The sequence below is a fragment of the Oreochromis niloticus genome, linkage group LG15, assembly GCF_001858045.2.
Source record: "Oreochromis niloticus isolate F11D_XX linkage group LG15, O_niloticus_UMD_NMBU, whole genome shotgun sequence".
NCBI classification, from domain to species: Eukaryota; Metazoa; Chordata; class Actinopteri; order Cichliformes; family Cichlidae; genus Oreochromis; species Oreochromis niloticus.
In genome coordinates this window covers 117,119-139,136 of record NC_031980.2, presented here as the reverse complement: position 1 = coordinate 139,136, position 22,018 = coordinate 117,119, and the positions used below count along the sequence as shown (strand labels likewise).

Genomic DNA, 22,018 nt, shown 5'->3' with positions numbered 1-22,018 from the left:
TGCAGCTCCACATGAGTCTTAGCATATAAAAGGCAGTTACAGAATAACGAATGCTTGTTGAACTGACCGAGTTTTTGCTTTAAAGTAGAAGCAAAAGGGGAGAAAGCTCATATATTTTGCTTAAGTCTGATAAAGTATAATTAGAATGTACCATTACATAAGAGCAGCAAAATGAAATAAAATGTTATACCAAGAACCGAAATAACCCAGGAACTGTGAGTTTTAAAATGAAGTTAGTGTCAACACACAGAAGTTGTTTCTAGGCAGCTTTTAGCTATGATGAAATTTGTTCAGGAGTGATTGATTATATGCTTAAACTTAGTTGATTAAAATGGTTGTTTTCCTTTGATCTTTTAACAGAATAAGTGTTTATGATGATTTTCTTGTTAGAGGTGACTTTAGGTCAGAGCTACGTGCAGCTGAGGCAGTACAGGACGTTGAATAGAGTGAACAACAGGAAACATGTGTGAAACCAGCGCTTTAAGACTGTTAAAATGCTGTAGATTGAGATGAGGGAAGTTTAAGACTGTATATGAACAAAAGTTAGAAGTTCAAAACATAATTAGGTTCATGCTTTTGAATAAAGAGAACAATTGAGGAACAGAGTAAGTTAGCGCCGTAGGAGGAAAAGGTGTTTTGTTTCCTTTGCAGGAGGCCTGATGGACCACAAGAGAGGGATCGAGGAAGAACCTAACCTTACCCATGGAGTGTTCTTAGGGGGGAGCTGGCATTTTATTACTAGATCACCTAGATGTCATGAGGCTGTTGTCTGATTTGCTGAGCCAGAGGACGGCTAGAGAGGGTCAGAGGAATGACACAGATGAAGTGTGGTGACCCTCTTCAAGGGTCTCCAAGAGAGGGAATTGTGAGGAATTGAGGTGTTATTTTTCTGCCATTTTTATTATTTCATTTTACTATTTCTAGTTTCATTATTTTGTTATTGCTATTGCATCATAATCATATAACAAGCATTTGCATTGACGCATTTATTAATAGTGATATTGCATTTAGATGTTTAAACATATTGGCACCCAATTAAGTTTTTATTACAGGTGCAGTTATAACCACTTTAAACTGTTGAGTTGAATTTATAATCTTAAATGTTTATATGCAGACGGCATGGTGAAAGAAAAGGCCCCACGCAGAGTAACTCTGTGCCAAAATAAGACAGGAAGTTACATGTTTTTTGAAGTTACATGCTTTGCGGGAAGTGAAACCAAAACCAGAGTCTGAGTGAAAGTTATTCTGAGGAGCTAGTCGGCAGGTGAAATGGGGTGCGACTGTGGTTAGCACATAGACATACACGTAACCCCCCCCACACACACACACACACACACACACTTAGTTAGAGGGATCATTTATAGGGGAAAGTTTAATTTGTTTTGCTTGGGGTTGCTTTTAGACTATATTAGGAGGAGCAAACATATTGGCAACTTTTGAAACTGTTGGAACTTCTGTTATGAAAATGATTATAATCATTTATACATAATTGCATTTTGTGCTTATTAAAGAGCTGTCGCTCCTTGGTCAAGTGAGGGTCAAAAACTTTTGGTTGGCGTTATGATCAGCCAATCTACTGTGAGTTTGACTGGAGCTGTGGAAGGATCGCAACACACGCTTTCAAGACATGTATATCAGGTTATTTTTATGATCTTTTATTTGTTTACATTCTTTGATTAAGTTTCAAGTAGTACCATTTAAGTAAGACATTTATTCAATATATTACACATCAGTTTCAGTTGTGTATGTGCTGGCCTTTGTCTGAGGAGAAGGTGAGAGGTGAGACAAAGTGCAGCTGCGGTGATGACATAACCACATACATACATACACATAGTAGTAGGCTCATTTTGTGGTAAAGAGTTCAGATTTAATTCTGCTATAACTGTAAGAGTGCCGGCGTACGCGACCGAGCTGTTTCAGGAAACCGATCTGCGGATTCCAGCGATAAGCGACAGCGGTGTGGGGGAAAACATCTGCATGGAGGCGAAGACGCGATGTTCTTTTAATTGTGTCACAAGTTGTCAAACAGAATATTTGTGGTTTTGAAGCTGATGTACTGACGCAATGAGGGGGCGTCACTAAATATACTCTGATGCATATAAAATTGTATTTTGAAGTCTGGGCGATGAGACCTGATACTGTCGGCGTACAGTGTTCAGCTCCCACGCTGCGTGTTTCATTAAAATCATCGTCCGACTTTACCTTTTGGACCAGTGTGGTTACTTGCATTCCGCCTGTGTTTACTTCCCTGTATTTTTGAACCTTAACAAGTGACACACTCTTCATAAAGCTCATCCATAGAGATGTTTAACCTGCCAATAGAGATGAGAAGTTGACCTAAATCCTAAGTGGCACATAGAACATTTACAGTGGTAAATAAATGGAAAAAATGTATTATGTTCATAACGTTGTATAGCATTTAAACAAAATTGGTCAAGGGTTCCCCTTTCTTTCACGCCCCTCATGTTCATCATGTGCCCACCAGTAGAAGCATGCTGCTTAACGTCAGTCAGTCCACCATAGCAAATGGAAAAAGTGCGCCGGCACACAGTGCAGTGCGCTTTATACGTGTTATCGCGCTTTCCCTCCTTGAAGAGATTTAATTGCTGTCAGCACCTCTTCTTGTGTTATTTGTTCACCAAGACGAGCTCGATCGCCTTCAGACAAAGTTGGTAAATTGAGTTTATGTAAAAAATTTGGGGTATCACTTAATTAGCATATAATATACTGGCCTCTGCTTTTTCAGTCAGAAGTTGATTCAGAGCTGATCTAGTGGCTTCTGCTTTTTTCAGTACGTCCCTCAAAAATTTATTTTGAGGGAGTTTTCTAAATCTGCTAATTTTTTTTCTAGGTCCATTTGATGTTTCAAAGATTCTTTCTTTTTCGCTATGCTGTATGAAATTATTGTCTCCCAAAGGACAGAAGGATTTGTGTTTTCATTATCATTTGTCCGTAAAAATGATCAGCTTGTTCTTTTATATAACTCCGAAACATAGAATTATTTAAAAGTGATGGATTTAATCGCCAATTACGTAGAGTTGGGTGAGCTTCAGGAGGTGAAATATTTAAATGAACATCTGCATTATCAGAGAGTATGCGCGTGCCAATATCACAAACACTAACTCTGTCAAGGACCTCCCTCAAGACAAGGAAATAATCAATACAGGAGAAACTCTTATGTGGATTAGAATAAAAAGTATACTCTTTTTCACCTGGATGAAGAGTTCTCCAAACGTCTATCAGCTGCAAGTCAGAACACAGCCTCTTCATAGCTTCTCGCTTTTTGGATACTGAATTGTTGGGTGGTGGATTTTGATCCATTTCTGGGTCTATGCTGCAATTAAAATCTCCTGCCAGAACAATAAATGTTGTCAAATTAACAGATATTTCTTTTATAAGTTCTGTGTAAAAATGTTCCAGATATACATTCGGAGCATAAATACAGCCTATCAGAACAGATTCCCCATATAAACTTCCTATTATAATAACAAATCTACCCTGATCATCTTTAATACACTTTGTAAGAACAAATGGGGTATTTTTATGAATTAAAATTGCAACCCCTCTCTTACTTGATGAAAAGGAAGAAAAGTATACCTGCCCCACCCATTATCTCTTTAGTTTTAGGTGTTCCACATCCGAGAGGCGAGTTTCTTGCAGGAGAGCAATGTTAGTTTTCTCCTTCTTAAACCAGGTCAAAATTTTCTTACGTTTAATAACATTGTTTATCCCTTTTAAATTCAGGGAAACATACTTTAGATCACTTATTGCAGGATCAGGTTATTTAGATTATGTATTGTGGTAGCGACAACAAAAGTATCAGCCTCATACTTTAACTTATACAACAGATTATGCTCAGATCTGCTCAAACACCAACAAAATATAGACAAAAACAAGAATCTGGGTACTGAAAAATAATATTCCTGCAATAAACATTTATTTCGTCCCAAAAACAGGGTTAGACCAGTCCCAGAAAATGTTCCTTGCTCCCGAAGATTGGGAGGAAACTTCACGCGTTGCAGACGCACCATGAAGAGAGATGATACACCTCGCATCCACGTATGCACCTAGCAAACCCCCAACAAGACTTCCAGTGTACCAATAGGTGTTGCCACATTTCTTCTACTTTTCTTCCCAGAATATCATAATACAACACAGTCACTGAGTGTAATGGTCAACTTTTCGTCAGATCACTTGAAACAAAGAACAGTTATTATTTTCTGGGTAGACCACATGATTACGCACCTAATGCTCCTATTGCTGATACCACTTTCAATGCCTCTTCTGCAGTCAAAGGAAAATCTTCTGTTTTCATATGTGAAACGCAGGGTTGCAGGAAACAGCATCCTAAATCGTATTCCATTGGTAATCAGCATCTGGCAGTTGAAGCTTCTCCTTTGCTGTCGCACATTTTGTGGAACATCCTGACGAATGGTTATCAGTGCTCCTTCGAAGAAAATCTGTTTGTTCTTGCCACTTAAGGCTAACACTTTGCTTTTATCGGTCGGGTAATGCAGTTTCATTATAACAGCTCTTGGGGAACCTGATGTTGGTTCCCCTAAGCTTCTGTGGCAGCGGTCCAGTCGGATCCTGCCGTTCTTTGTCTTCATATTAAGAAGAGAGGGAAGCCACTTTTTAAAATATGTAATAGCATTCGCCCCATCCACAACTTCCTTGACACCAAATATGCGGAGATTATCTCTTCTACTCCGAGCTTCTTGGTCATCTAGCCGGTTCGTGAACGTGCACATCTTACTTTCTACACGAGTCAGCCTGGCTTCCATGTCGGCGATTATATCCTCTGCATTCGATATGCGTGTCTCGGCTTCATCAAGGCGTCTTGTGTTGCCATCAAGGGTTGCCTAAATAGTGTCAAGTTTATTGTTAATAACATCCATCTTCCCTTCTACAATGGCACCAACCACATCTGTTATTGTTGCAGTTAACATATCATAGTCAAAGGGATAGCTTGGGTTAGCTTCAGCCATATTTCCGTCATTAGCTTCAAGGTTAGCCTCCGGGCTGACCTGACTTTGAAGTTGCAAATTAGACTTCAGAGGTCTCTTATTGGCGTTCTCTGTTTTATCTTTTTTATTTGGCATAATTTCCATTAGTCAGTCACCTGTTTTGTGTGCAATGGCGACACAGTTTATAAGCAAAATATTAAAGTTCTAAAAAGTCTTATCGGGAGCTCACGAGCCTTGATCCTCTCAGTGTGACGTCATCCCGGAAGCTCTCGTAGCAGACATCTTACCTCTGTGAGTCAGATCATATATACCTTTCTAATGTGACGTTGTCCCTGGCTCTCTTTCTCTCTCTTTCCCTCTGGCTCTGTTCCTGTGCTACTGCGAGTGTAACTACCGCCCCTCCCCCCTCTTCCCAGCACAAGCACAAGGCTTGCGTGCGGAGTGAAGCGGAAAAAAAGTGCGAGAGAGAGGGTGAGAGAAATAAAAAAAAAACAACCTACGGTTCCCAATAAGGAGCCGGCTCGCGTCGTTCACTTCAAAGAGTCGGCTCTAAGAGCCGTTTCGTTCGCGACCGACACATCACTACTATCCTGACTTTTTACTCCTTATATTTTAAAAACAGGCTTCCTATTTTAGGTTTAATTCAACTGAGGGGAGTTAATATTTCACATCAAGCGTAGCTCGTGATCATAAAGGGAGTAACGTGTCATAGCAGGTAGTTTCAAATGCAACATTTCAGCTCAGCAAACTTTTTTGTGTTCAGGTTGATCACAATGATCACAGAGGGTGAATCTGGGAGACTGCAACCAGGATCAGAAGCACAAAGAAACAACATTAGACACAAAGGAACCTAGCATAGGGCTAAACACAAGGGAGGCCTATTACTACCAGTTAGCAGGACAAACTACATATGAGTGGAGGGCATCACTGGCCTAAAGAACCCTCCTGCTGATTGATTGTGGATGACATACAGGTGAGACACCAGAATCTCTGCCACTGAGGGTGGAGAACGGAAAGACTGCAACACCAGCTGGAAAATTCCAGACACTCTCACAGACCATGACAGCTAATCAACCTAAAGTTATCTAAATTACTTTAAAGATGCAAAATCCAGGGGAACATCAATACAGATTTCAGAACTCCTCATAAACACAAGGAAGATAAACTATACCGATATAAGCTATGAACACAGCTCATTAGTGTGTTTGAGGAGTGATTTAAGATTCAAAACCCAGAACCACCTCTGAAATGTTGGCAACAGAAAATAGAGCTGTTTGCTTAATTGTCTTCCTTTTTTTTCAGCTCATGTTCTACAGAAGAGTGTTCGAGCTGCGTACATTCATCAGAATTAGAATATAGATTGAAATAAAGTTTGTAGTCCCATGTACTAGTGCTTGATCATTATAATATATTATTATAGGATGAGATTCAAGTAGCTTTGGACAAAAATAGCTGGTAGAAATGTTTTTCAAAGAGCGGTTTTTTGCTTTCTTACTTTGAATAGATTTCACAGCCTGTACTTTTTCACTTTTGTAAAGAGGTTGAGTCAGTTCAACCTTTACCATTTAAAAAATATATCTTCTACTTAAGAATGTCTGTAGTTTTGCTACTTCTGACAGTGTACATTATTATTGTGACCTTTCTATAAACAGTGCGGACATTGAAGAGGTTTTTAATAAAACAAGAGCTGCAAAGTCCAGATTTGTACATGCACATTTTTCTTTTCTTCAGCACAAAGTCTTCCTGTTGGTCTCCAGCTGGAGTCACAGGGAGGTACAGAACGGAGCAATTCCTTATCCTATTCACTTTGTTTTCATAAGGAATTCCTGATGCAATCACAGGGAGGAGCACACACGAAGGTGAAAGCAGATGAACTGTGTCTGTGTGTGTGAGTGAGTGTGTGCTGTTATAATGTAATCAAGTGGTCTCCGGACAATCCTGGCAGATCTTTTTTCAGCTTTTCACTTCTCTTTAAAAAGCTTGTGGCTGTATTATGATAAACAGAGTGCAGCATTCACTTCCTGTCATTGTCACGACTGGGGCAGCAGCCGTGTGAAGTGTGGAGAAGGAGGACTCGAATGCAGCACTTACTTGAGAAGCAGGGAGATTTATTATAGAAGACAGAACACAAAGTGTGGATGGCAAAACAGAACTGAGGATAAACTAAACTGGGAAAACTAAACTATAGAACGGCAAACCTGAAACACGAGAGGAGAACTGCAGGGAGAGCACATAGTGGAGACACGGAGAGGTTCGCGGAGTAACGCAGAAACACAGGGTAACACAGAGGATGAACACAGACGACGCGACGAGGAACAGAGGCAGACACACACTATAAATACACAGAGGGACACTGGGAAATCATACACAGGTGGGAGACACAGCTGGACCTGATTAACCTGACGAGACAGGGGAACACTAACACTAGGGAACAACAGAGAACAACCAGAAACCCAGTATCCAAAACCCCAAAACACAAAGGATCCCAAAACAGCCCACAAATAATAATAATAACAACAACAATTAAAGCTGCAAGCAGCGATACGAGGGCCCTCGCACCCCAGCACGTCGAGCCAAGCCCAACACCTAAAACCAGCACGTCCGATCTGATGTCACATTGATGGAATTCATGCATTTAACCACCAGCTAACATTTCATCTCATTCAATCATGATTATAGTCGTCCCACTAGGAGGCGCTCTAACAATTACTGACAAATGGCATAACAAACATTTCCGAGCTCGAGTCTCATCATAACTACAACCTCTGGGAGAGATTGGACATTGTGGTTTTGAGTGACAGCAGATTACAGCTTTTTGGCGAGTGATTGAAACTCCACGTGCCGCCATGACCATCTCGTTTCCCTGAACGTAAAAAGCTTTGCAATTTAACATCACAAAGGTCTTTGGATTCCACACACTGGAGATCGCCTCAATCTGATGAAATCGCTTGGAGGAGTTCGTCAAAGAACAGTGCCTGAAAAGAGGGGAAAATGTTGCTAAAATTACACATTAATTTTAAAATGGCTGACTTCCTGTTGGATTTGGGATATTGCTCCAAGAGACTTTTTTGTACATCTTGATATCCTCCATAAGCTTACCAGGTTTCAGACTTATTAATAAAACACAGAGCAGGGGCTGATGTTTTGAAATTTTGTAGGGGGCGCTGTGGAGCCATTTTGCACTATTCAAGGAAAATGGTCACATAACAACAAAGCCCTCATCACATTGGAGGTTTGGGCCAAATTCCAAGACTTTTTAAAATTTCCAAGCCCCTCAAAAGCCACTTCGTCTTTCATGGTGAACCGCGTTGCCACCAGGGTGCGCCGTTCAGTTTTAAGTCACAATTTTCGTACAGAAGCATCATGAAGGACTGATGGTGATACTCACCGCTTTTGAGGTGGCCACGATGAACCTGTGAAAATCAGTACAACAAAATGAAAGACATGACATTTCCTGGTGCCACTAGGTGGCGCTCTACGTATTCCTGACAATGGGCATATCAATCTGTTCAGGGCGGGTCTGACATCATCCCTGTAAAATCTGGTACTGATCAGATTGGATTTCATTGAGTTACACTAATTTGTTTCTTCATGGCGAGACCTCAATGTTCGCCATGCTGCTGGGGTCACACCCTTCAGCGAAAACTCACAGTTTTCTCTGTAACCCAAGACCAACTCCTTAAGGCTTTCCTGGAGAAATTTGAGGCTGCAGATGTCACCCATTACAATACTGTACCCCAAAGTGTAAAACATGACATTTCCTGTTCCCACTAGGTGGCGCTGTCCCTGGTGTCAAATATGGCAGTTGAAATATGTTCAGGGGTGGAGCCTTATCATATGTGTCCACTTTGGTCAAGGTCGGACAATGTATGACAGAACGAGAGGCAATAAGATTTTCATGGCGAGTCATCGAAATTCGCCGTGGCGCCACGGCCTCACCGTATCCCGAAAACTCAAAAGCTCCGCAATTTAACATGGCCCAGGTGTGTAGTTGACACTGACCAAATATGAAGCTTGTACGATGAAATTCCAATGAGGAGTTCGCAAAAGTTCGAGGCATGGAAATGGCAAAATTAGAGCCAAAATGTCACCTTCACTTCCAAATGGCGGACTTCCTGTTGGGTTTAGGACATGGCCATAATAGACTTTTATGTGCGTCTCCGAACGCTAGATATGTGTTCCGAGTTTTATACATGTAGGTCATACCCATCTCGGGGGCTCGCGTTTCTCATTTTTCTAGGTGGCGCTACTGAGCCAATTTTCCCTGGACATGTCTACGGACATTAAAATACGTAAATTTTCACCAGACCTGACGCGTCTGCAAAATTTCATGAGTTTTCGAGCATGTTTACGCCCTCAAAAGGCCGATTCATTTGCCGAAATAATAATAATAATAATAATAATAATAATAATAATAATAATAATAAGAAACAGAGCAGATACAATAGGGCCTTCGCACTTTTGTGCTCGGGCCCTAATAATAAGAAACAGAGCAGATACAATAGGGCCTTCGCACAGTCAGTGCTCGGGCCCTAATAATAATAATAATAAGAAGAAGAAGAAGAAGAAGAAGAAGAAGAAGAAGAAGATACGGAGCAGATACAATAGGGCCTTCGCACTCTCGGTGCTCGGGCCCTAATAATAAACGGAGCAGATACAATAGGGCCTTCGCACTCTCAGTGCTCGGGCCCTAATAATAATAATAATAAACGGAGCAGATACAATAGGGCCTTCGCACTCTCAGAGCTCGGGCCCTAACAACAATAATAATAATAATTAAAGCTGCAAGCAGCGTTATGAGGGCCCTCGCACCCCGGCACGTCGGGCCACGCCCAACACCTACAACCAGCACGTCCGATCTGATGTCACATTGATGGAATTCATGCCTAGAACCACCAGCTAACGATTCATCTCATTCAATCATTATTATAGTCGTCCCACTAGGTGGCGCTCTAACCATTACTGACAAATGGGATAACAAACATTTCCGACCTTGAGTCTCATCACGCCTGCAAACTTTGGGAGAGATTGGACATTGTGTTTTTGAGTGACAGCAGATTACTGCTTTTTGGCGAGGGATTGAAACTCCACGTGCCGCCATGGCCACCCCGTTTCCCTGAACGTAAAAAGCTTCGCAATTTAACATCACAAAGGTCTTTAGATTGCACACACAGGAGATCGGGTTAATCTGATGAAATCCCTTGGAGGAGTTCGTCAAAGTATGAGGCCTGAAAAGAGGCGAAAAAGTGGCTAAAATTACACATTAATTTTAAAATGGCTGACTTCCTGTTGGATTTGGGATATTGCTCCAAGAGACTTTTTTGTACATCTTGATATCCTCCATAAGCTTACCAGGTTTCAGACTTATAAATAAAACACAGAGCAGGGGCTGATGTTTTCAAATTTTGTAGGGGGCGCTGTGGAGCCATTTTGCACTATTCAAGGAAAATGATCACATAACAACAAAGCCCTCATCACATTGGAGGTGTGGGCCAAATTCCAAGACTTTTTAAAATTTCCAAGCCCCTCAAAAGCCACTTCGTCTTTCATGGTGAACCGCGTTGCCACCAGGGTGCGCCGTTCAGTTTAAAGTCACAATTTTCGCACAGAAGCATCATGAAGGACTGATGGTGATACTCACCGCTTTTGAGGTGGCCACGATGAACCTGTGAAAATCAGTACAACAAAATGAAAGACATGACATTTCCTGGTGCCACTAGGTGGCGCTCTACGTATTCCTGACAATGGGCACATCAATCTGTTCAGGGCGGGTCTGACATCATCCCTGTAAAATCTGGTTCTGATCAGACTGGATTTCATTGAGTTACACTAATTTGTTTCTTCATGGCGAGACCTCAATGTTCGCCATGCTGCTGGGGTCACGCCCTTCAGCGAAAACTCACTGTTTTCTCTGTAACCCAAGACCAACTCCTTAAGGCTTTCCTGGAGAAATTTGAGGCTGCAGATGTCACCCATTACAATACTGTACCCCAAAGTGTAAAACATGACACTTCCTGTTCCCACTAGGTGGCGCTGTCCCTGATGTCAAATATGGCACTTGAAATATGTTCAGTGGTGGAGCCTTATCATATTTATGCTCTTTGGTCCAGATGGGACAATGTATGACAGAATGAGAGGCAATACGATTTTCATGGCGAGTCATCGAAATTCGCCGTGGCGCCACGGCCTCACCGTATTGCGAAAACTCAAAAGCTCCGCAATTTAACATGGCCCAGGTGTGTAGTTGGCACTGACCAAATATGAAGCTGAAACAATGAAATCCCAAGGAGGAGTTCAAAAAAGTTCGAGGCATGGAAATGGCAAAATTAGAGCCAAAATGTCACCTTCACTTCCAAATGGCGGACTTCCTGTTGGGTTTGCATCAATGGGCCCACAGACTTTTTTGTTCGTCTTGGCATGATACACATGTGTGCCAAATTTCATACATGTAGCTCAAATGATGTGTTCGTAGGGCTGCATTTAACAAGGCATAGGTGGCGCTACAGAGCCATTTCCCAATGCTCATATGTAAAACCATTAAAATACAAAATTTTTCACCAGACCTGGCATGTGTGCAAAATTTCATGACTTTTTGAGCATGTTAAAGCCCTCAAAAAGGCAATTCATTTCAATGAAAAATAATAATAATAATAATAATAATAATAATAATAATAATAATAAACAGAGCAGATACAATAGGGCCTTCGCACTCGAAGTGCTCGGGCCCTAATAATAAACGGAGCAGATGCAATAGGGCCTTTGCACTTGTAGTGCTCGGGCCCTAATAAACGGAGCAGATACAATAGGGCCTTCGCACACTCAGTGCTCAGGCCCTAATAAATACACCAAACACAAAATCACTGAGTCACGGACTGAGGACCATGACAGTCATACGTATCGTGTTAAATATTCAATCAGTTATTTTGCACCCTTTAGGAGTGCATCCAGAGAGTTTTGCACAATCTTTGAGTTTTACAGTTTAATTGTGCTCGCCGTGTAACTATCCTGCAAAACAAAAAAATTATATTTATATCAAGAAAAAAACTGTGATAAAAGAAGAAGCCAAAAAAAAAAAGTTTTCTGTCTTCTATGATATGGATACTGCCTCTGCGCAATAAATCTCTCTAGAAAGTTGTTTTCAATTCAGAGTTGGCAATTCACATTGGGAACGTTTTAAATAGCCAGTTACCTATAGGAAGACAAAAGGAACTTTATCAGGACAGGTTTTACATTTTAAAAAACATGAGAGAAATCGCAAGCTGCAATGCTAAAGTGAGCAGAGAGACAGACATTAGATTCCACTTAGCTAGTTGACCTATTAGGTCCATATACAGCAAGATGATTACTCACTACAGTGACTAAGTGATGACATAAATGCAGATGATTTGATCGGCTTAACTGCATCAGCGTAACTGTGTGCTGAACATTGGGGGGGGGGGGTCAAGATCTCTGTCTAAATGAATAAATAAATCTGGGTAAATTCCCAGATGATTAAACATACAAGTTTTGCTGGTAATAACTGAAATGAGTAAAGAAAATCAACAGCCTATTTATGCAAGATAATTCATAATTTTATTGGGGGGGGGGGGGGGGGGGGTTTATATTGGTTGGGTCTGATTATTGGGGGGGTGGGGCATGGTATGGATACGCCCCTGGCCTGGTGCATGGTATACTTTAAAAGTTGAACTTTTCTCTAGTTTTCACTGCAGGCAAAGCTGTCATGTTTCGGCTGTGTGCAGGCAGGAGTTGGACCCAAAATGCAGACTCGCAGACACGAGGGATGAGGCGAGAATGAGAGGCAAGAGGAATCTGTGTACGTATTGTGTATATAGGGACACTTGAACACTATGGTTGAAAAAAGTTCTTGGCTGTATAAATAAAAAACAACTGTCTCATGGCTGAAGGCTTTGGTCACATTTTTACATTTTGCTTTGCATTGCCTCTGGTGTTGTGTAAGACACGGAACATTTTCTGTTATTTCTACTGTGTGGAATTATATAGCATTATATAGCTTTTTAGCATTATACGTTTCAGCATTATACTATTTAAACATTATACTTTTAAGCAGGCCCGTGTGTGACCTTAGGGGTAAGAATAGTTGAAGCAACATCACAGGAAAAAGATGCATAGATGAGATACTAAGAAATAGTACAGAAGTTACAGTAGATAACGGTGGGCAAAAGGGCAGCGTTAAGAACAGTTTAACACAAGGGCGTCGATTTGGCATGGACGGAAGGGACATGTCCCCACCAATAATTTGATCTCTTCGAGTAAAGAAATACAAACCCGATAGAAAGAAAAAAAAGATCTGTCAACGTCTCATTCGCCCAGCGGTGCAGAAAGAGTTAAATTACGTTCTCTACTGGAGTCCTACCTCATGTGACAAATATGGCCAATGTGATTGGCTGTGCCTTTCAGGGAGCTTTGTTTAGTTTTAGCAGCGGCAATCCTGCGCTGCGAGGACCTGCAAGGAGGAGAGGAGGATGGCAGCAAAAAGGAAGAACCTGGTTATAAGAAAGTATTTTTCAAAGAAACCTGTAAGTCACTTAAAGTCAAGTTCACTCATAAAATGTGTCCGTCATAATAACGTTACAGGCAATACCAGGCCATACATGCCAACCCTCCCGATTTTTCCGCGAGAATCCCGAATTTCAGTGCCCCTCCCGAAAATCTCCCGGAGCCACCATTCTCCCCAATTTCTCCCGATTTTCCACCCGGACAACAAAATTGAAAAACCATGTCTTATTGGCCCAGCCAATTCCAGTTTCCAACAATAGCTACTACTACTGCAGCTATTTAGTATTAATATTACTCTTATTACTCTTTCTGGGTCGCGAAATAAACTTTTAACATATTTTCAGGCGAGAATGTAGTTGTGTAAATTTCAAATAACTTAAACATGTTATTGTTTGGCCTTTTTCAGTGTTTTATTTGTTCGTGAGTAAATCGGTTTGGCTGAGATTAAAGTTATTAGATTAGATTAGATTAAATAAAACTTTATTAATCCCTCGGGAGGGTTCCTCCGGGGTTTTCACACAGCTGAATAAATGTCAAACAGAAAACTGAGTAAACAGAAGTGTGAGATGGTCGAGAATCTACGCAAGCGTCCGGTTATATTTTATTTTATTTAGACAGCAAGGAGCAGACGGCAGAGGTGACGTAATTATGAAGGCTAGACCCCCCAATTTCACAGTCGCTCATTTCCGGTCTACCCGGCTTTCGGAGGACCCGGCCCACTTAGACCGCGAAGGCCGGGTCCTCAGGTGGACGCAGCCTCTGAATTTGGACACCCCCGGAACAGGCCGGTGACATTTAACTTATTTTTTTCCGATAAGTAAACACTGTAAAACCCCCTTTGAATGTCTCCCTAATTCTGAGGTCTCAAGGTTGGCAAGTATGTGCTAGGCTTTGGCCCACATCAGTCTAAAACTGTATGTCTGCTGCCCTCAGGTGAATGTATGGCTATTCACCCTATGCAGCGAGCTTAACATAAGAGGAGATGGTTCCAGGAACGACAGGACACATCGCTTTGCCTTTTGTCTTTCACTGAAGACCGTTTTTCCTCTTTTAATTTGTAAGACTGTGAACATACAGTAAAACAATATGCAAGCGTCAGTATCGACATATTTGCAACCAGAAACAGAAGTTAGCAACAGCTTTTCTTATGCTTTGCATTCGCCATAAACATCTTTCTTTACACGTTCAAATACTCTTTTAAGTAACATGAAAGTAACAAATCTTACAGAAAATAAAGCTACACATTGATTACTTACAGATTATGGTTCAACAAACTCCCCAACGATGTAAACTGGGCTTAAAGTTGTGCAGGTTGTTTTCTGCTCCATGCGTTTTCTCCCACTGCCTGTGCGAACTTTTTCTGCTGCTTACAACACATCACCAACGGGGGCAGTGTAGCGCACACTAAACAACCAAAGAAGAAGCCACAAAACTCAAGGGGTACTACTGCCCACTGGTGGGAAAACTGAGAAATGCCCCAGCCAAAGAAACCCAATAAAGTAACAACAGAGGGGCAGAATACTCCCCGCCTGACATCCGTGGAATGTCATTCTCAACTAACATGTAAAAAGCAAGTGACATACAATGAAACAAAGTTTCTGCTTTTAAGTACAATCCTTAGACACCAATAGCACAACCTCACTTATAGGCCTTATGTAACACCTGTGTTCACCCTTGCGGAAAATCTTCACCTCTATTTTCCTTACAAGCCCATCCTCACTAGGAAAGGTTTTGGTGATAAGTCCAAGTGGCCAGTTGTTCCTATGTTCAAGTGTCTCTCTTAAAAGAACAACATCACCTGTTTGTAGGTTAGGCTTCACTGTTTTCCATTTGCGGCGGTCCTGAAGTCCTGAGATGTATTCTTTTTTCCATCGTCTCCAGAAGACATCAGCGAGGTATTGTACACGCCTCCATTGAGCTTTGAACAGATCACTGTTTCCAAACTGACCTGGTGGGATTGATGGGGTCGCAACCTTTTGCGTGAGCAGCATGGCAGGGGTAAGGATGACTGGGTTATCTGGATCTGCAGAAACTGCTGTTAATGGACGAGCATTCACTATTGCAGTGACTTCAGCCATTAAGGTCACCAGTATTTCATGGGTAAGCTTTGCATTCCTGTGTTCTAGGAGCATTGCATCAAGGATTTTCCGCGTGACCCCAATCATGCGCTCCCAGGAGCCAGCCATGTGCGACGCATGTGGGGGGTTGAAAAGCCATTTGCAGCCAGAGTCTTCCAGAAAGCTGTTTAGTTTGCTGTTGTAGCAGCCCTGTTTGTCTATTTGCAGCTCTTTGCAGGCGCTCACAAAATTTGTCCCACAATCGGACCTAAGAAGTTTGACTGCACCTCTGATGGCAAAAAAACGACGCAGGGCATTGATGAATGACGACGTGTCCATTGATTCTATAACTTCAATGTGAATGGCCCGTGTGCTCATGCACGTAAATATGACTGCCCATCGCTTTGCATCCGCTTGCCCACCACGCGTTTTTCTGACAGTGACAGGCCAGGGCCCGAACACATCAAGCCCTACATGTGTGAAAGCAGGGTCAGTGGACAGCCTGTCCTCTGGTAGCTCAGCCATAATCTGTTCCTGCTGTCTGCCTCTTAGTTTTCGACATGTCACGCAGCTGAATATCATTTTGCTTATTGCTCTTTTTCCTCCCACAATCCAAAAGCCTGCAGCTCTGACTGCCCCTTCAGTAAAATGTCTGCCCTGATGGCATACTTTCACATGGAAGTGTCTTATAATGAGCTGGGAAAGGTGGTGTTTGGATGGGATGAGGATAGGATTTGTTTCATCCGAAGTCAACTGTGCTCGTCTTAGTCTCCCACCCACTCTGAGTATTCCATTTGTGTCGAGAAATGGGTTCAGTTTGCTAAGTGGGCTTGACCTTTTGAGGGGCATACTGTTCTCAAGCTGTCTTATGTCATCTGCATAGACTTCTCTTTGGACGGTGCGAATGATAATGATCTTAGCTTGATCAAGCTGCTTTTCAGTTAAATGCTCACTACAGCTGTGCCAGCCCTGACAGGAGCCTTCTATGTTCTGCTTAAAGCACTGAACAATGTGTCGGAGTTTAGATATAGCTTTCAGTAGTACATTCCAACTTGAAAACTTTTCGAATCTGGCACTACTGAGAACATCCTTTTCAAGAGTGGTAACACAAGTAGTTACCTCGTGACGCAGTTCGTTGTCAGTCTCTGGGTCTACAAGATCAAATGACTCTGCCTGAGATTGACCTGCTTCTGACTTGGTAAGGAATGCGGGTCCACTGAGCCATGTGGAGGTAGAAAGCTGCTCAGCAGGTAATGCACGCGTGGCATGATCAGCAGGATTTAAGTGAGTGGGCACATAATGCCACTGGTGAGCTTGTGTAGATCGCCTGATGCGTTCCACTCTGTTGTGCACATAGACATAAAAACGCCTCGTTGTGTTGAAGATGTAACCAAGGACTACTTTGGAGTCTGAATAGAAGCTCACCTGATCAACTGCGATGTCCAGCTCGTCCACGACTAACTCCGCCACCTCGACAGCCAGGACCGCTGCACAGAGCTCAAGTCTGGGTATGGTGATGTCTGGTTTTGGGGCAAGCCGTGCCTTGCCAAGAAGGAAGCCCACTTCATTATGACCATCTCTGTCTGTGAGTTTAAGGTAGGCAACAGCAGCCACTGCCTTGGTAGAGGCGTCACAGAAAACATGGATTTCCTTGGTTACTGCTGCAGAGAGTGGTATTGAGGTGAACATTCTGGGAATCTCAAGTTGTTGTAGATGTTTGAGGGAGTGTTTCCACTGTTGCCACTGTTGTAATTTGTCTTTAGGGAGTTCAGCGTCCCATTCACAAATGTCAGTGGAAATGTCTCTGAGTATGACCCTGCCCTCTACAATGACAGGGACAGCAAAGCCAAGTGGGTCATACACACTATTAACGACTGACAATACTCCACGCTTAGTGAAGGGCTTCTCATTGATGATTATCTGGAACCTGAACAAGTCTGTAGACAGGTCCCAGCCCAAGCCCAAGCTTCGCTGCATGGGTGTCTGCCCAAGGTCAAGGCCCTGCATGTCAGCTGCAAGGTCCTCACTTGGAAAAGCGTTTGTGATGGTAGGACAGTTGGATGAGATTTTATGCAGGCGTATGTTACACTGAGCCAGCATCTTCTGAGCCCCACAGAGAATGTTGATGGCCTCATCAGCAGAAGGAAATGATTTTAGTCCATCATCCACATAAAAGTGGCGTTCAATGAACTCTCTTACATCATTGCCGTGTTCTTTTTCTCCCTCCATCGCTGTTCGTTTCAGTCCATAAATGGCCACTGATGGGGAGGGGCAGTTCCCGAACACGTGGACTCTCATCCTGAATTCCTGTACTTCTCCATCCAGATCATGGTTTTTGAACCACAAGAAGCGGAGGTAGTTGCGGTGGTCTTCTCTGACAACAAAATTGTAAAACATTTGCTCCACATCGGCCATGACTGCGTATGGGTCGGACCTGAAACGCATCAGCACTCCCACAAGAGTATTATTGAGATCTGGGCCTTTTAGTAGCACATCATTGAGAGAAACATTGTTGTATTGCGCACTTGAATCAAAAACCACCCTAATTTTTCCTGGCTTCTGAGGGTGGTAAATGCCAAAACTAGGGAGATACCAGCATTCTTGTTCTGGAGCTAGAGCTGGAGCTGGTTCAGCGTGGCCCTTACTGAAAGTTTTGTCCAAAAACTCAATGTAATGTTCCGTCATTTCAGGTTTCTTTTTCAGTGTTTTGCGGAGCGACATTAAGCGACTGAGGGCTTGGTCCCTATTGTTAGGTAAACGCTGTCTGGGGGAGCGGAATGGGAGTGGAGCTACCCAATTGTTCGCCTCATCTTTAGTAAAGTCTCTGTGCATAATTTCCAGGAACAAGGCATCTTCTACTGAAAGAGCCGTTTTGTCATCATCTACTGTTTGCTGGAAAATGTGTCTGCCTAATTCCGCTTGTGTCTTCTCGAATGTAGGACAGCTTTCTGTGTATTTGTCTTTGATATAGAGTTTGTTTTCACAGGGGCTAAAGAAGGTAGGACGCCCGTTATTCAGAATGTCTGTCTTAAAAGAGTTTACTGTGGGCTTGTGGGCCCCCGAAAGGCAGACATCACCTACAACCACCCATCCCAGATCAAGGCGTTGGGCATAAGGTGCACTGTTTGGACCATTTACCTGACTGCGAACCTTGTGCGCTTGGATGATGTCCCGGCCCAAGAGGAGGAGAATGTCCGCGGCTGGGTCCAGAGGAGGGATCTGTGAAGCGAGTGCATGTAGATGCGGGTGAGCCGACACAGCCTCCTTGGTGGGTATCTCATCTCTATTATCTGGAATGTGATCACATTCTGTCAGTGTGGGCAGCAACATGGACACTTCTCCATTTACATCCTGAATAACAAAATTAGTTGCTCTGCGTCCTCCAGCCTCTGATAAACCTGCGCATGTTTTCATGGTGTATGGGAGCATAGTGCCTTTCACATTAAACATGTCGAAGAAAGCAGACCTGGCTAAGGATGAGTTGCTTTGATCATCCAACATGGCGTACATCCTCCTTTTCTCTTCAGGGTTTGTGCGGGGATACACGTCGACTAAACAAATCTTAGAGCAGGATTTGCCATTTAGACCTGGGCCACACACCTCTGTGCAAGCAGTTGTGGTTACAGGGCTTGAAGGATCAGACTCCCCGCCGTGGCTTTGAGGCAGGAGGTTAGAGTCCTTGGTTGCCCACGGAGGTGGACCAGCATGCATGGCAGACACGTGAGCATCACTATTACATTCCGAGCATTGGATAATGGCTTTGCAATCCTTAGCTCGGTGACCTGTGGAAGAACAACACTTATAACAAATAGCATGTTCTTTGAGGATGATTTTCCTTTCATCTAGTGTTTTTGACCTAAAACCCCTGCATTTGGCAAGTGAATGGGGCTTGTGGTGAATAGGACATTGTCTGTCTGGGTTGAGAACTGATGTTTGAGCCGTGACGCTTGTTTGACTAATATCTGTTCTGTTCACTGCAACCGGACCTCTGTATTTAGTTGGTTTCAACAATGGCTTATCAGGTTTTGGAGCCACTATGTTTGAACTTTGTAACATAAAGCTAGGATCTGTTTTCATTTCTGCATAGTCATTTATGAACTGAAAAAAATATGAGAAAGGTGGGTAAACTGCACCATTGTCCTTTTTGTATTTTGTCCCCTGTTTCACCCAGGACTCCTGGAGTCCGTAGGGGAGCTTTTCCACTATCGGGTTTATCCCCCTTGGGGTGTCCAGAAAGCTAAGGCCGGGTAGATAATTTTCACTTTGTGCATACTCTAATTCCAACAGGAGATCTGCAAGCTCCTGCAATAAGTGAGTGTCCTTATTAGATATTTTTGGAAAAGAGTGTAAGCGTTGGAAAAGTGACGCTTCGACTACCTCTGGAGAACCAAAACTTTTATCTAGACGTTGCCACAAACGCTGAAGACCTGCGTGTGGGTTGTTCACATGGACTGCCCTGATCCTCAGAGCATGTTGTAGTGACTCCCCGCTGAGCCACTTGGTGAGGAGGTCAAGCTCTTCGCTGGACTTGAGGTTGAGGCCTTCTATGGCGTTGCGGAAAATGGACTTCCAGGACAAGTAGGACTCAGGACGGTTGTCGAAAACCTTGAATCCCGCTGTCAGCAGATCACGGCGTGCTAGATAGGCTGTGAAATCTGAGAGTTCAGTCTTTGGAGGCAATGAAGGTTGAGGCAGGGTTGAAATGTCAGTTTTTCTGTGTATAGGAGAGGACTTTGGTTGCTTCTGATCTACAAAATCAGCGAGATGTTCACCTGGAGAGGAGGCAACTGGTGGTTGACTCTGTCGTAGATGCTGAGCGTCGTTATTACCGACCAGTTGTCCTGTATCAGGCTTTCCGTCTTCATTGACTACCAAGCTGCAGTTAGCGAAGTGAGCGTTCACATAATCTTGAGCGCGTCTGATGGAAGGAGGTGTCTTAGAGGAGACTCCTTGTTCTGTGAGGTCAACGGCGTCATGCTCCTCATCGGCTGCCGCTTCCAGGACATGAGCTGCGGCGAGCGCTGCTTCAGCCTCACCCTCCTTCTTCAGAGCGTTTAGTGTTGCCTCGATGCGTGCCTTCTCAACCTCCATGTCGATCTGGCGTTTGGCGTACTGTGCTCTGGTGCGGGCGGCTTCTGCTTCTGCTCTGGCTCGGGCTGCAGCTTGACTGGTGGATGAACGACGTGAAGAACGTGAGGAGCGTGAGTGGCACTCTGACCGGACCACCATCTGGGAGAGCGGCGGTGAAGCTTCAGGCTGAGACATCTTGGGTGCTTGATAGGTAGATAATCTTCTTACTCTGCTGCCCTCAGGTGAATGTATGGCTATTCACCCTATGCAGCGAGCTTAACATAAGAGGAGATGGTTCCAGGAACGACAGGACACATCGCTTTGCCTTTTGTCTTTCACTGAAGACCGTTTTTCCTCTTTTAATTTGTAAGACTGTGAACATACAGTAAAACAATATGCAAGCGTCAGTATCGACATATTTGCAACCAGAAACAGAAGTTAGCAACAGCTTTTCTTATGCTTTGCATTCGCCATAAACATCTTTCTTTACACGTTCAAATACTCTTTTAAGTAACATGAAAGTAACAAATCTTACAGAAAATAAAGCTACACATTGATTACTTACAGATTATGGTTCAACAAACTCCCCAACGATGTAAACTGGGCTTAAAGTTGTGCAGGTTGTTTTCTGCTCCATGCGTTTTCTCCCACTGCCTGTGCGAACTTTTTCTGCTGCTTACAACACATCACCAACGGGGGCAGTGTAGCGCACACTAAACAACCAAAGAAGAAGCCACAAAACTCAAGGGGTACTACTGCCCACTGGTGGGAAAACTGAGAAATGCCCCAGCCAAAGAAACCCAATAAAGTAACAACAGAGGGGCAGAATAGTATGTAACCATGAAAAAAGTGTTGCCATGTCCACCAGGACAGTATAGTATAGACAGTATAGTATAGACTCCTTCACATAGTGGACATTGAGTTGTTGTGTGTGGCACCAGTAGTCCATGTCTGTTGCTGTAACAGTAGTTCATGTTTAGAATAAAAAGTCACTAATTTGATCGGGGCAACAGTGCGCCTAAAATGTTGCATAATTTTGCTGAGAGATCTTTTACTTTGTGGTAATCTTAGATGAGTAGTTTTATGGACAAAAACCACCAGGTCATTCAGTGTTCCCTTAGTACTAATGTGTAAGAGATGTTGGTGTACTATAACTGAAGTAATGTTGTTAAGTCCTTAAAGTCATATTCTTTTATTGTCATGACTGTATTTGAAGCTTTTTTTATTTTTGTATGATACCTGATTTATATGGAATATGGCTGAAGTAAACTAAAGTCTAAAATCAGTCATTTGTTTAATAGTAATTTAACATTATATAATTCACATATAAAACTATGAATTGTAATTTTAAATGGTTTAAAAGCATGTAGAATAGCATATGTAGGCAAGTATATTTCTCCTTTTTTT

The 22,018-nt window shown here is 42.8% G+C and overlaps 1 protein-coding gene across 3 annotated transcripts; it reads right to left on the bottom strand.

Moving 5' to 3' along the window:
• Nucleotides 1-14,410: 14,410 nt before the first annotated feature.
• LOC106097728 (uncharacterized) lies at nt 14,411-21,425 on the bottom strand. 3 transcript variants are annotated; one of them, XR_003214082.1, is made up of 2 exons: nt 14,741-21,425; nt 14,411-14,547 (listed from the first exon to the last, which is right to left on the bottom strand). XR_003214082.1 is itself a non-coding variant. In XM_025898603.1 (2 exons), the coding sequence occupies exons 1-2, from the start codon at nt 20,804-20,806 to the stop codon at nt 15,089-15,091; spliced, it is 5,013 nt and encodes a 1,670-aa protein (XP_025754388.1). In that variant the 5' UTR covers nt 20,807-21,425; the 3' UTR covers nt 14,411-15,088. The 3 variants fall into 3 exon arrangements, 2 of the variants coding, with proteins under 2 accessions (XP_025754388.1, XP_025754386.1); XM_025898603.1 differs by having other exon boundaries at nt 14,411-19,323; nt 20,029-21,425; XM_025898601.1 differs by having other exon boundaries at nt 14,411-20,983; nt 21,177-21,425.
• Nucleotides 21,426-22,018: the final 593 nt, after the last annotated feature.

Bases quoted from the DNA above. Each gene is read 5' to 3' on its own strand.
- LOC106097728 (XM_025898601.1), bottom strand. From the start codon at position 20,806: ATGTCTCAGCCTGAAGCTTCACCGCCGCTCTCCCAGATGGTGGTCCGG.